The following is a 15,318-nucleotide window of genomic DNA, read 5'->3' on the forward strand; positions in this document are numbered from 1 at the left end:
TCGAATACAAAGCACATTGTTTAACAGTTGAAATGAGAGGTTGATAACAATCATTTACCAAGACTTTTATTACCACTTGTTTTCAATCTACACTGTCCACGTGAGAAATGGGCAAACACAAAGCGTATTATTTCAATTAACCCTATATAGGCCGGGGTATTTTGGGAGTTCATATGGCGGGGGGGCCTCCCAGGCCCCCCTTGATATCTCGGCCATCGACCACGCAATCGCGCCAAAAATTGAAACGCGGGCTGCCTGGGACATAATCTACAAAATTGTATAGTTATTTATTTCATGCGAATCGCTATTAAGTGATCATGCTAATTTAAGCGTAATTAGTATGCGAAATCATACTTTTTTCTCTAATTCCCTAAATAAAGCTCCAGATGTACTAATTTTTGGTATAGAAACTCTTTGTGGTGTTCGAAGTGTACATGAAAAAATTGCGATATCATATCATTTTCTTATGTATTTTTTTTTGCAATTTCTTATGTATTTCTTTTTTTTACCTTTTTTTCCATTGTTTTTTCAATGAAATTTGTTGGGGACCCTTCTGAGATCATAAAAAGCATAAAATAAATACATTTAGACCAGCAAAACTAAAAATAATCATAATTTATGAATTTTAATTGAAAACACAATTTGCATTGACTTTGTACACAAAACCACGTTTTTAGCAATTTTTGGTCTGACATGCACTTATATAATGCTGTGTAATTTCGTAACCATGTACCCAGGTGACGTAAAATTAGTCTCAAAAGTTGCGCAAGACAACAAGATGATTTTTTTTCCATTTTTTTTCTTTTTACCACCTCTTACATGATTCTTTATGACAATTAAAAGGATAAAAGTTAAAATTTAGCAAGATAAAACAGATTATAATTGCTTTTTTTCATATCACATGTATTTTGCATGTAATCTATAAGGAACATGACTTTTTCTCAAAACTAGATTCTACATTCCTCTACTTCTTGGGCCATTTCTCCATTTTTTCTTGTCAGTTTTTCCTGAGCTTTTTGTATGTTGTACCCGAGATTCTAAGCTTTCGTGATTATTCCCTCCATTTTTTAATCAGATGCCGGGATCATGCCCGTTTTTCGCTTGCAAAATTGGATTTGTAATTCTCAAATTTGCTTACGTGCAATCACTATGGAAACATGTAATCTATGTTGGGAATATCTTGGCTGAATGGATAACGCACTTGACTAGCGTCCTTGGGGTCCCAGGTTCAAATCCTGGGGTGAACAAGACAATTTTTTTTCATTTTTTTCTTTTTACCACCTCGTACATGATCCTTTATGACAATTAAAAGGCATAAAAGTTAAAATTTAGCAAGATAAAACAGATTATAATTACTTTTTTTCATATCACATGTTTTGTCATAAATTAAATAGACCTTTTTTACAGCGCTTTATCATCTCCCGTCTTTCACAAGTATTCTATCAATAATGAACATTCAGTTGTCATCATGATGATCATATGGATCTGCATGAACATGGTGATAATGATCATGATGGCGAGAATAAGGAAAGACCACCTAATTCGTCCACATGACGAATTAAAATCTAGTTTGCATTTCTTTTCAGCACTGCCCTTGCAGTCTGAACTTAGGTTATTTGAGTTTAATGATATTCAGTTGTCATTCATTCATTCGTTCTACTCTGAATGCCTTTCCTCTGATTCTCTTTTGTCATCTTAATTACTTCTCTATTCTCTCTTCAGGTGTTCCACTCATTGCATCCCTCACCTGACTCCTTAGTTTCTACTTCCATTATTACATAATCAACAGACATCTTTGTCATCTCATCTCATTCCTTATTGGTTTATCTAATGAATTGGGTTCTTTCATTTTAGTTCGATCCTTCCATTTTCTTTAGTTTGATTGGTTGTTATTTCTAATTTAAATATTTATGTAAATTATAGAATGATTTGATTTTAGCTGAGGCAAAGCATCCCAGATATTAATGCACTACCAGACTTCTTCGGTTTAAGTTCTCTTCATTTTGCATCTGTTTCACTTATTTCCCTCTTCAGTTCGATAATTGAGTTTGAATTAGAACTTAGATTATTTTCTACAACCAAACATATAATTTTCTCAACCTTACAACTGGTGGCAGCGTCGGTTTGACATCTTCACGCCATTCTTCAACTTCCCTCGGTTCCACGATTCAGTTTTGTCTGCATGCTCATCTTTATCATCTGCTTTAGGAATAAACTTTTACGTACCTCGTCTGTCTTTTGGTCTACCCGGTGCTATCCAACAGCCATTCGTCTTCTGCTCAACTTACCTGGTGAGTGACGACTCCCGTCTAGTCCGGAGTATATAAACCTGCAGTACCTGGTTGAAGTGAAACCGCAATCATCTCTGAACTGTATCCCGAAATAGTATTTGTCTGCTACTGCCTCTTTCTTCAGCTTGAAGACTCTCTTCACATCTTTAACCCTTTGCACGATGATGTTGCAATCTTGCACATTCGTACAATTAAATTCAACAATCACAATAATCAGATTTCTCCCCTAACTTCAAATTAGAGAAGCTATTAAAAGGCAATAGTTCTTGGATAACATATATTAAATAATTGTAAGTATCAGTTGTGAGATACGAGGTTCATGAATTAAAGAAAACAAGGAAACAATTGTCAGTATTATCCACCGCCCCTCCCCCCATTTAATTCAGCGTGCAAGGAGTTAAGAGACTCTTCCTTCCTTTCCGACTGAACATTTATTTCGCCGCCCTATCCATTTGATGTGATTCCATCATGTCACACAACTATTCTTTGGACACTAATGCCTTGCTATAACACATCGATAGTTTGGAACGAGCCCTTCAACATCTTCAAGGCAACGTTACCCAACTTCAGCAACAACAACTTTCGCAAACCACCAGCAGATCCCCAATCACCACGTTCACCTCCGAGAGAACATCATCCGCAATCGCCAGAGAACCCCTGGAAAGATTTCTCTCACATGCGCTCTTATTTTTGCTCACCCAGACCATGAAACAACCTCACTGCCAAGAGATTACCACCATTTGCGATCACCTCGTACAAGGGACAATCACCACTATCATTCGCCACCAAGATACCGAGATTTCTCACCTTCAAGAGAACTGTATCCTGAGAACCATGCCATCAACTCACCCGATAGATGGAGAGACTGCTACACCAACTCACCTGATAGAACTAGAGACTCATCTTCCATGCAGGTATACCTATCATCGTTCCCTTCATGAACATTTCCCAGTGTGAACAATTACTCTTGAAATGAGAAATTCTAAGAACTCAGTGCTCTTCATTTGCAAACTCTTTAAAAGTTAAAGTCTTGATGATAGTTGGTATGATTTTCTTAACTTTATATAATTATGTGCAATTTTAAAAGAAAAAAAATACTGCTTAAGAACCATTTCAGAAGGTGCCAAGCATTTCATGTGCATTTACATGTATTTTACTATGAAAGCAAATATATCTTGAGATACTATGTATTTTTTTAATGTTCTCAAAATGCTTCCATAAAACTTTTTACAAGGGCGTCATTTAAAAACAAAATCAAACTTCCAACTGAAAATTTCAATTTTCTCATACAGTCATATACAAAGTTTTGAATTTGTCTCCCTCCCCCCCCAAAATAAGGGACATCAAAAATTGTGTTTTATTGTCAAAATTACTATGATCATCTATTTTCGCCTTCAATACAGCTCTTTAATCAAGTTTATTGAAGCATTCACTTTTGAAAAGTTTTGAAAACATTTTTGTGCTTAAATGTATAGCTCAAAGTTACAAAATTTCATTTTTTTATGTCATTGATATGCTGATTGCATGTATAATGTTTGTTTTAAAGAAAATTTGTTTATTTTATTCAATTATCATTTCATAAGCCATTATAAATGAATAGCAAAATTTATTAATCAATTGAAAATGTGCTCTAAAACATAATTATATGCCCCCCCCAAAAAAAAAAAAAACTTTTATGTCTTCATGAACAAATATTTGTATAACCACAAGTTTATGAACTGATGCCAGCTGACATTTTGGGCATAAAATAATATAAAAGTTTTGAAGCATGTATTTTGCTTTTGAAATACATTTACTATTAAAGAGGTAATGTTTTATTATATCAAATTGATTTCTTACATTTTAATTCTTTTCCAATAGTAAATCTACTTTTGTGTACACACCTCTATTATTGGAAATCAGAATCTTGGAAGTTCTAGGCCTGAAGTTTAATTGCATATTTCTCCAATATTCAAAGCAAAAAATGTTTAAAAATTTTCTTGTCTCTATTTTGATGAGTCTTTAAAAAAATAAAATAAACTTGGAATAATGAACTTAAATTATGTATTTGGCAGACCCACTCTGTCATCTACATATGTTATTTCAGAAAATATGGCATATATAAATTTGGAGTTTTTATCTGAATATTATGTTATTTGCTGAATTTCATATTTTTCTTAATTTGTTAAAGTTCAGAAGTATTTTATCTTTATTCAGTAATGTTTTTTATCTATTTGTCTTGTAGTGCTCTCATATGAGTTATGGTTATTCCATTTTTGTTAGAATCCAGGAGATATAATTTCCACGTCATCAAAAGGAGCTCGAGATTACTTTAGCAATGGGAAAAAAAACTCATTGATAAATTGAAACATAAAATGGATTTTATTACAAATTCATCGTTAAAAAAAGAAAAAAAGAAAAGTTGATTAATAAAAACTTGTTTTTTTTTAATTGGTGCATTGTTGCATTACATAACATACATAAATGAAATAGAATTGATATGGAAAAATAATTTGCATGTTCTTCTATCCTTAGGAATAAAACCCATTGTAAAATAAAAGTAAATTCTGTTTCCATTTTTTTTTAAGTTATACACGTAATTTAAAATTGGTATATAAATTTCAACTTTACTAATGCATCGTTTTGAAATTTTTTATATATTGTAAATATTGAATTGTATCATTGTGTAATTTTGTTTTTAAATTCTTTTATGTAAACAATGTTAGATGTTCATATTGTCAAATCTGGTTTTGCAAAAACAAAATTGATATTTCAGTTATTTGATTTAAAAATTAAGGATATTTTTTTTTTGAAGGAGAAAGTTTATGTAGCATGGTTATTTTGTCTTTTTGCTATTTTGTTAATTTCCTTTATTCTTCAGCTGTTGTACATTTCTGTTCTGTCTAGACTTATGTTCATTTGCATTTCTTTTCAGCACTGCCCTTGCAGTCTGAACTTTGGTTGAGTTTAATGATATTCAGTTGTCATTCATTCATTCTACTCTAAATGCCTTTCCTCTGATTCTCTTTTGTCATCTTAATTCCTTCTCTATTCTCTCTTCAGGTGTTCCACTCATTGCATCCCTCACCTGACTCCTTAGTTTCTACTTCCATTATTACATAATCACCAGACATCTTTGTCATCTCATCTCATTCCTTATTGGTTTATCTTATGAATTGGGTTCTTCCATTTTAGTTCGATCCTTCCATTTTCTTTAGTTTGATTGGTTGTTATTTATGTAAATTATAGAAAGATTTGATTTTAGCTGAGGCAAGCCCAGATATTCAACAGTGCACTACCAGATTTCTTCGGTTTAAAGTTCTCTTCATTTTGCGTCTGTTTCACTTATTTCCCTCTTCAGTTTGATAATTGAGTTTGCTGACTCAGAACTTTATTTTCTACCTCCAAACTTATAATTTTCTAAACCTTACAGTCAGTATATATAAAAAAAAACATTGCAACACTTTATGACCTTATAATTATGAAAGATTTTATCAATTAGATAAGACATATGTTAACACGTATACATGCTAATATATGCACCTTTGTTCTTTATTACAAATAATAACTGATATAATATAGGTTTTCCAATTTACCAATAAAGATAGGTCATTGAATTTCACACATAGTGCATGATATAAATAGGTCATTCCACCTAAAATCACCAGTCGGCATTCAAATTCGCTAGAGTGCCGTGTTAATTCATGTCTTTTTTATCCTTAATGTATATATTTGCACCATTTTCCGATATATGCATTGACTAGAGACATTTAAATAATAATAGCCAATTTTTATATAGCGCTTTTCCCAGAATGGCCCAAAGCACTTTACAGCAGATTATTACCCCGGTCATTGGATTCATTTCAATCCTGCACGAAAAGTGCACAATTTCCACTCCCTGGGGAGCATTCCTTGCATTCATCGCAGCCTCATTATGGTGCTGGCAAATTCAAACATACAATATCTTTTACATCCTACCGGGTACCCATTTAGCACATGGGTCGAGAGTGGCAAAGTGTGGATTAATCCTAAAAAGACTGGGGGGGCTGATTCAGCCCCCCCTCGACATTTTTCGTGATAAATCCGCTGCGCGAAATTTTTTGACCGCGTTGCTCCCTGACTTTTTACTTTCAAGTCTCACGCAACTTTTGAGACCAAAATTGTGACCCCCAGGTACGCGGTTCCAAAATTACGCAACATTTCGTAAGTGCATGCAGACCCAAAATTACTCAAAAACGTGAATTTGTGTACAAATCCAATGCAAATAGTGTTCTTAGCCAAAATTCATAAATGTTTCATTATTTTTCCTTTTACTGCTTAAAATCGGTTAATTTTATCTTGTTTATGGTCAAAATAAAGTCCCCGACAATTTCCATTGAAAAAAACAATAAAAAAAAGTTGAAAAACAAAGAAATACATAAGAAATTTAGAAAACAATAGAATACATAAGAAAATAAATTTGATTTTGAAATTTTTTTTAAATCAATTTGATCAGATGCCTATCTAGAGTATGTGAAACAAAAATTAGCATTTCAGGGGCATTATTTTATTAATTAGAGCAAACTTATGATTTTATGCATAAATTAGCATAATTAATGAGACATGAGATTTTTGCCGAATTTGATGTTATAGTTTTTCGTCGCGATCGGGCGATCAACGGCCGAGATCATAAGGGGGGGCTGAATCAGCCCCCCCCCCTCAGTCTTTTTAGGCGTCGAAATAGCCCAGTCTATTTAGGGTTAACGCCTTGCCAAAGGACGCTAGACCGCAGTGGGATTCGAACACACGACCCTCTGTTTACAAGACGAGAGTCAGAACCACTACACCACGGCTCTTTCACATAATCATAGAATGTATACAATGTCATGATTTTCCTTTCATAGTTACGTTTAATGTTCTTTTTATCTTGCATCTGTTTTCATATGACTTTAATCATTTAAAACAATAATCTTTTCATCAAAACTTAAGACATTGACTACGGTTTCCTTCCCTTATATAATTCTTTTTTAACCTTTTCTATTCTTTAACAAGGCAAACGCCAAGCGTTGTCTCGCCTGCATATTGCAGTCATGAAGAGACTGCATGTCAAAACTATAGGTCATGTCATTAATGGAACAAACAGATAAGGTCATGCCATTAGTGGAACAAACAGATGCAAAAAGCATCCGAACATACAGTACCAGTCAGATATCTTTAATACAGAAAGGTATTGTGTGTACAACACAGCACAGTGCCAGTCATGGAAAGTTCACTGACCTTTGACCTTAATCAAATTCAACTCGCATTTGAACTTGACCTGCACCTTCTGAAGATGGACCTCTTGTATGAATTTGGAACTCCTACCTCGAAGATATAGAAAGTTATTGTGTGTACAGCACAGCACAGTGCCAGTCATGGAAAGTTCATTGACCTTGACCTTATTCAAATTCGGCTCACATTTGAACTTGACCTGCACCTTCAAGAGATGGACCTCTGTTATGAATTTGGCGATCTCACCTCGACGCTATAGAAAGTTATTGGGTGTACAACACAACACAGTGCCAGTCATGGAAAGTTCATTGACCTTTGACCTTATCTAAATTCGACTCATTTTCAAACTTGAACTGTGCCTTCAGGAGATGGAGCTCTGGTATGAATTTGGTGATCCCACCTCGAAGATATAGAAAGTTATTGTGTGTACAACATAGCATAGTGCCAGCTATGGAAAGTTCATTGACCTTTGACCTTATTGAAATTTGACTCATATTCGAACTTGACCTGTGCCTTCAGGAGATGGACCTCTGGTATGAATTTGGTGATCCCACCTCAAAGATATAGAAAGTTATTGGGTGTACGACATAGCACAGTGCCAGTCATGGAAAGTTCATTGACCTTAGACCTTATTGAAATTCGACTCATATTCGAACTTGACCAGTGCCTTCAGGAGATGGACCTCTGGTATGAATTTGGTGATCCCACCTCGAAGCTATAGAAAGTTATTGGGTGTACAACACAATTGTGCCAGTCATGGAAAGTTCATTGACCTTTGCCCTTTGACCTCATTCAAATTCGACTCATATTCAAACTTAACTTGTGCCTTCAGATGGACCTCTGGTATGAATTTGGTGATCCCACCTCGAAGCTATAGAAAGTTATTGGGTGTACAACACAATTGTTGACGACGACGACACCGACGCCGGAAATAGTGATACCTATGTCTCGCTCCGCTTCGCAGGCGAGACAAAAAACAAAATAACTAAATGTATATACTTTATATGACAAAATAACGTCCTAAATAAGGAGGCCACTGGTTCTATGTAATTTACATTATTTTTTTACAAGGATTTGTAAAGTATAATGTAAATTGTCCAGTGCAGTTTTATGAATGGTCACAGGTGGCACACATACTGCAGGTTGGGACAAACAAGCAAAGAATATTTGAATATGTATAACAAGTCATGTAAATACAGTGCTAAATTGAATACACTAGTTATGAACAAGGATACCCAAAAGCGAAATTGAATGCTCTGTCTTCAGTCACGTGACCTCCGGTGTTAACTTGAGTGCACTACGGCGAATCTGATTGATGTTTTTACACTTGATTATAGCCAAACTGAATGCCCATTATGAAATATTATAAATTTGGCGGTCCTATGGCGATTTTTAATGACTAGTTTGAATTCTTGGTTGCTCTTTAGCGAAATTCAATGAACTATTTATCCTCTTGCATGCACTAAGTGTGAAATTGAGCGGGAAACCCTATATCATTTATCTCAATTTACTTTATCTTTGCTTCTAATTGAAAAAAACACACATTTGTCCCGTACGTCATAAAGCTTAATAAGCTAATATAATTAAACATGAAATTAATTCAGTAAAGTCACTTCAATTTTTTGATGTATAGTAATGTAAATTAGAACTCTCCAAAGTGTAAAGAAAACTGTTCAACTTTTCCTGAATTAGAATCTAAAAAAACATACATGTATGCTAAATTGTGATGTACGGGAACTGCCCATTGGACACCAGATAAACTTAATTAATTTTCAAAATATTTTTTTTTCTCAAATGTTTGCATTAACTTAGCACTAAAAGTCCCCACAGAAATATTTGCAAATACATAATTAGCATAATCTGCAGATCAAAAAATGTGATGTCCCATACGTCACGCTAATGAATGATTTCTTGGAATCATGACCTTGGCATTAACTCTACGTTTTCAGAAGAAAAAAAATAGGGCAAAAAACTACAGAGTATAAGCTTTAAAATGACATATAATATGTTAGATTAAGGCAAAGATTTAATTTTGGCTTCAGAGGGGACAATAGCTTGGACCTGCCTAAGAACACATTGCCATTTACATTATTTTGTTTTCATTGCATCATGTTTTGCTTCACTTCAACAATTTTACTTCATCTAATTTTACTTTTTCCTTCCATCCTTTTTCATAATCATATTCCTTTTAAGATCCTCACAACCCTCCACCATATCCTACATTTGATGGAAACTTATTACTATAAAAATCAAAATCCTCACTCACTTTTTAGGTTTTGACGATTTGACATCATCCTCTTCTCCAGAAGTTGATGAAACTATGGCAGCAGAACTCTTTCTCTTCACCATCAGTCTCTCCTTTGCTTTCCTAGCTATGGACTGTCTTGTTACCAATGATGTTGATGATGTTGTGGACTTAGTCTCATCTTGGCTATGGGTATATGAAGATGCTCCTGAAGATGGAGACGACGAGGATGTGTTTTGGCCTCTGGTGCTCCGACGAGTGGCTGGACTTGTAGCAGGTTCTGCATGTGGCATCTTAAACTTGCTCCTACTACGGAGGTCCCGGCGTAGACTTCGTAAAGGTTGCTTGGGTATGGATTTCAGTTTGGGTTTTTTGTCATGTATGCTAGGCACTTGACTGGCTTTTGCAGAGCTCTCTCTACTGACAGCAAAGCATTTCCTCTCTTTGCATTTAGTCAAGGACTGTTTGGAATGGGCTACAGCATTTGATTTGTGTTTCTTTGTAAGAAGCAGGGGTGGTGGCAGTGGAGGGGGTGGTGGAAGGAAATCACCAGAATTCTTTTTTTCATCTGCACAATCATTGATCACTGCATTTGCTTTAGCATTTTGTTTCTTCTTTTGTGATCTCAAAGGTCGGCACAGAATATTACCCATAGCACTCCCTGAACTGCCTGATATAGATGCTTTGACGCGATGAGCTATACTTTCAGATAACTCTTTGGAAACTTCCTTAGATTTTATTCCTTGCAGCCCAGGGCTCATAAATTTTGGAGAGTGAGACCTCGTAACAACTGGTTTTGATAACTCTGGTTTCAATGTCCTTGTAGAAACCAACTTAGGACTAGAAATCATGGAAAATTTGAATTTTCCAGATATTACTTTCTTCATGTGAATATGTTTTCTTTCTAGCGACATTTTTGATCTAGAAAAACCTCTTAGCTTTGAGGATTTCTGAACCTTTGGAGATCTTTCAACTTCGGGGAGTTTCTTTGACTTTGATGGTGAGCCTTTAAAAACTGAATTATCTTTTCTTTCAGAAGATTTCGGTTTTGCTGGATCTCGAGATCTTGTCTTTACAGGACATTCTTCAGGTTGGGGATGGATTTTGGCAGAATTTATATCATGAAATGTTTCCGTTGCTTGTATGTCATTGTGGTCAGGGTCAGTTATATTCAAGGGTTCCTCAGGATGTACAATGTCCACTAAAGCATGACTAACTGCAGTATGGTTAACAACAGCCTGTGCAAGAACAGAGTGTTCTTCAACAGATTCATCTACAATGGGATGGACTACAACAGGATGGTCTTCCACAGGATTGTCTACAACTGAATGGCCTCCAACTTCAAGGATACTTTGTTGCTCAGTGATATCAGTCAGCCTTTGGGGTTCACTCAAAGGAAGAGGTTCCGCGCTGCTATCTGTACATGTAGCTGGAAATTCTACAAACTGTGGTTCTGCACCCAACTGCACATCAGCCTGTGGTAAGTCTAGAGGGAGTTCACTGCCTTGATTCTTAGATTCTTTGCTCTGTAGCTCTAGGTTCTCTTGTTGTAGTTCATCATCTGCGATGTCCTGTTCTGATCTAGGTCTCTGTAGTGAAGCATACAAGGCTCGGGTAAGCTCCCTTTCTTCTTGCCAGAGGAGGCCGTCATTGAATTCCTACAAGGTGAAATAAAACAAAGAAAATTCATGTTTTTCAGAGGATATGTGACTCTCTAACAACTAATGTAATAATAAATGATGGCATAATAAACACACATATGATATTATAACTATATTTAATATTTTTCCATGCCATGAGCATCTTTTCCTAATGGATCCCGGACATTAAAAATGGTCCTGTCATTATCAATACAAATCTATGCTGTACACTAGATTTACAAAGCTTTAATGAAAGATGTGAATGTCTTCTTATAATGAATAGATACAGGACATTAATTTTGCAATACCTCTGGATCAAGAGAACTTTTCTTCAGAAGTAGAGTGATATAGGCAACCTTCAAACAAGTGGGAACTTCAGCCTGATCAATACTTAAATTAACTATCTGTGAAATAATGGGAGCACATGTAGAGGAACAATCTTTTAACAAAATAGTAGGTATTGGGTCTAACTGGCATGATATAGGGGGTATTTTCCTAAGAATTGTTTGAATCTCATCTGGATTGGTAGGATGCAGAGTCTCAAGCAAGGTCGCAGTGAAAGGTTGAGGACGTGACTCATCTAGATGAAGAGTATCGCAGATAGTCCAAACTTTTCCTTGGAAGAACTGGATTAACGTCTCAGCTATAACATGACTATCAGTGTGACACTGTAGAGGGGTAGACTGCTTGCGATTCAAAAGATGGTTAGCAAGAGAGAAGAGCTTGCATGAGTCGCAACCACAAATCTTAACGAGACCAACATAATGTGAGCATTTCGCCTTTAGCAACATGGAGTTTACCAAGTTCTTCTGAGCACACCATAGTTCTCTATCAATGTATAGCTTACCGTTGGAACGCCATTCACATTCAAGTATCCTACATGTATGTTTCCTCTTAGCTGCGGAGATATCAGGATTAAACCAAGGACAGTCTTTACAGTTCTTGATAGTTCTCATCTTGGCAGGTGCATGAGAATTCAGGAGGGTGCCGAGCTGAAGATTACATAATCACAAAGCATTTTTTTAAATTGCTTTTCAGATCCTAAACTAGCACATCAATGATGTGGAGCTCATCCAGCATCTCGCAACAAAATTTAACACAATTTTAATTTCAGCCCAGTTGACACTGTAGTGAATTATATTGGTGACATAAAGTGAGGATATAGAATTGAAATTGATGAAGAAATGACATAGAAGCATTTTTTGTGATCTATGAATCACTGTGCAAGTTGCCTTCCAAAAGTTGAAAGTTGTTCCTTGTGATGTCACCAATCACATAAAAGTGAAAAATCAGACTTAGCCAATTTGTCGAAGTAGCAGGTAAATCAAGACATATGCTGCCTGACAATTCAGCAAAAGCGAAAGTCTGATAGATACTGATCCAATAAGTGTCATATATTTGAAAATGATACTCAGAGAAGTTTATGAACCAACTCTTTCGATTCGGACAGCAAATTGGCAAGCCTGTCAGTGAAATTCAAAAGCAAATTTACAGTAAAGTCACCAGCATACTACCAAAACCCAATGCTAATAATACTTCTAATAATATTCAAACTATCCAAACAGGGATAATAGAAACGGAAGAAACAGATATTTCTTCGGGAGAAAAAGCACATTACCAAGCTGCCATTGGTGATGTAATGATGACCCCGAGCAGTAATAGAAAACAAGGTATATTCCAATCTCATCTCAATAAAACAAATGATAGAGAGAGTTCTACAGAAGTTGAGAGTGAAATGGAGTGGCGAAAAGTGAAGACAAGGCAAAAGCAATTCTGTGTCTTGCCCACTTATGAAAATAACAAGAAATATTGTGATTTGCGAGGGCACACAACAGAATTGTATCGAAACTTCATTGTGAAATGACTGGGATGGAATAACACTTGTCATAACAGCAGTTGCGGAGTTAGTTGTCATAAGAGAGTCTTTCATGTAAGCTTTAACGTTGACCTAAAAATGACCTTTGCCCTAACCATGTGACCTCCAACTGCAGCATAACATGCAGGTCCCCAAAGTCCATCCACCAACCAAGTTTGGTTGAAAAGCAACTTACGGTTGAGGAGTTAGGTGTCACAAGAGTCTTGCATGTAAACTTTGTTGACCTGAAAATGACCTTTGACCATACCAGGAGACTCCGACCAACGTTCTCGCTACCACGCGTCACGGTTGGCGGGCGCCGACAACCCTGAAAATTTTCAGGCCAAATCCGCCAACCATGAACTTCCCTGACAACCGTAAAAAGGCCTAGATCTACACACAAAAAACAAATATATTATTTTTAAAAATCTGCTTTCAGATCCTAAAATAAACTCATTTCGTCCACGATTTCTTCCCGGGATTTCTTTGACTCACGTCTACGGTATGCTGTATACGATATGACCTTGACTCGAGGCCCAATTTAACTCTCTTTCTCTTCCGTAGGAAGCGCGAAGATGTTTACCTCGCATTTTAGCGTATCGCATTGCTCACATTATTTACGTCTTTATGGTAGTAAATACGCTTAAAAAAAAGTGATGAGATGGGTACCATGGGTTACTGGGTTGGGCAATGCAATTTAGATGTTACGAATTTCAGTTGATATCGTCACTTATTTTGTCAATAGTAAAGTGTGTCGAAAATTCGATCAAAATTTAGTTTCATCTCGTACATAAATTCATTGAATGAATTTCTGACACTGACATAGAGCGAATTGAGAAAATTATTAAAAGATCACGTTAATAATGATAAAGCCACAGTAATGGATTGATATAATGTCCAACTCAATTACTTACAGCAAAATGATTTATTCACATTTATATTCCGATTTTACTCCATAGTTTCCAAACTTGATCTCTACACCGATCTTTTGAAAGTGTTGATTAATTTCGCGACAGTGTGTCTACCAAGTTCTGTACTGTGTCACTGCACTCGCGCTCGCCACGTCACATACAGAATGCAAATCGCACATGGCATCAAAATCCTTGATCCGTGGGGATCCGAGTCTTCCAAAATTAGATGGGATCCATAACTGATTTAATTCAAATTTTTTTGTTTATTTTCAGAAAGTCATTGAATCTGTTATAATTAAAGTAATAATCTTTATTAATATTATTCACACTTTTAATCATATTGCGACTCATTTTTTTAATGTGAGTTATACGTAAAATGTATTTTCATTTGTATTGTTCTTTATTACCCTCTGCCTGCCAATTAAATTATGAACGCACCTGTCACGGTCCTGAGAAATGTTTTTAGTCATCACAGCGAATGTTTTATTAATTTGTTGTACAATTGCTTAACAACTACGATTTAAAATGAAATATAATTTGAAATTAATTTGTGTAAAGGAGAAAGAGAATAATGGGAGGTGGTCGTGGGCACAATGTAAATGAAAATGATGAGATGTTTGTGACTTTATGGGGGAGGGGATTGGCGAAAAGAAGTCAATGTTCGGAGCGAATGAAATTAAAAATCTATTATGGATGTGTCTACTGTGATTGTGGCTGCATAATCTTTAAGGCAATTGGAAATTAACCCTTGGTCGGGAGGGGTACGTGATTTAATAGATTTCGATAGAAGTACACATTCAACAAAGTGAAATTGACAATTCAGATATTCATTTACTGAGGGGCCGCGGGAACAGGGGAAGGGGGCGCTAAGTGGGCTTCAGCCCCCCCCCACTTTTTTTCCAAAACCGTGTACAAAACATAAAATGTACCACCTGATTCTGTTTTTTGCATGGTCAGCCCCCCCAACTTTGAAGACCTTTCCGCGGCCCCTGCATTTCAAGTACGAATTATTGAAGTTGATATGTGTGAACGTTTTAGAGGATACGTATTTCGTTTGTTCATGCCCACATGAGTTGCTAGTATAATTTGAATATCGTAGGATGATTTTTTAAATTTTACTTATGTCTTTTATATGTTTTATATCGAA

At 35.8% G+C, this 15,318-nt stretch overlaps 1 protein-coding gene across 1 annotated transcript in view; it reads right to left on the minus strand.

Annotated features, from left to right (window-relative positions):
* Positions 1 to 11,464, minus strand: part of LOC121408116 (protein Jumonji-like) — a 61,604-nt gene extending 50,140 nt beyond the window's left edge. The window contains exon 1 of the mRNA XM_041599449.1: positions 9,787 to 11,464. Coding sequence (XP_041455383.1) covers positions 9,787 to 10,679 — 893 coding nt within the window. The 5' untranslated portion in view covers positions 10,680 to 11,464. The remainder of the gene's footprint in view (positions 1 to 9,786) is intronic.
* Positions 11,465 to 15,318: the final 3,854 nt, after the last annotated feature.

Source organism: Lytechinus variegatus, chromosome 2 (assembly GCF_018143015.1).
Source record: "Lytechinus variegatus isolate NC3 chromosome 2, Lvar_3.0, whole genome shotgun sequence".
Taxonomy (NCBI): domain Eukaryota; kingdom Metazoa; phylum Echinodermata; class Echinoidea; order Temnopleuroida; family Toxopneustidae; genus Lytechinus; species Lytechinus variegatus.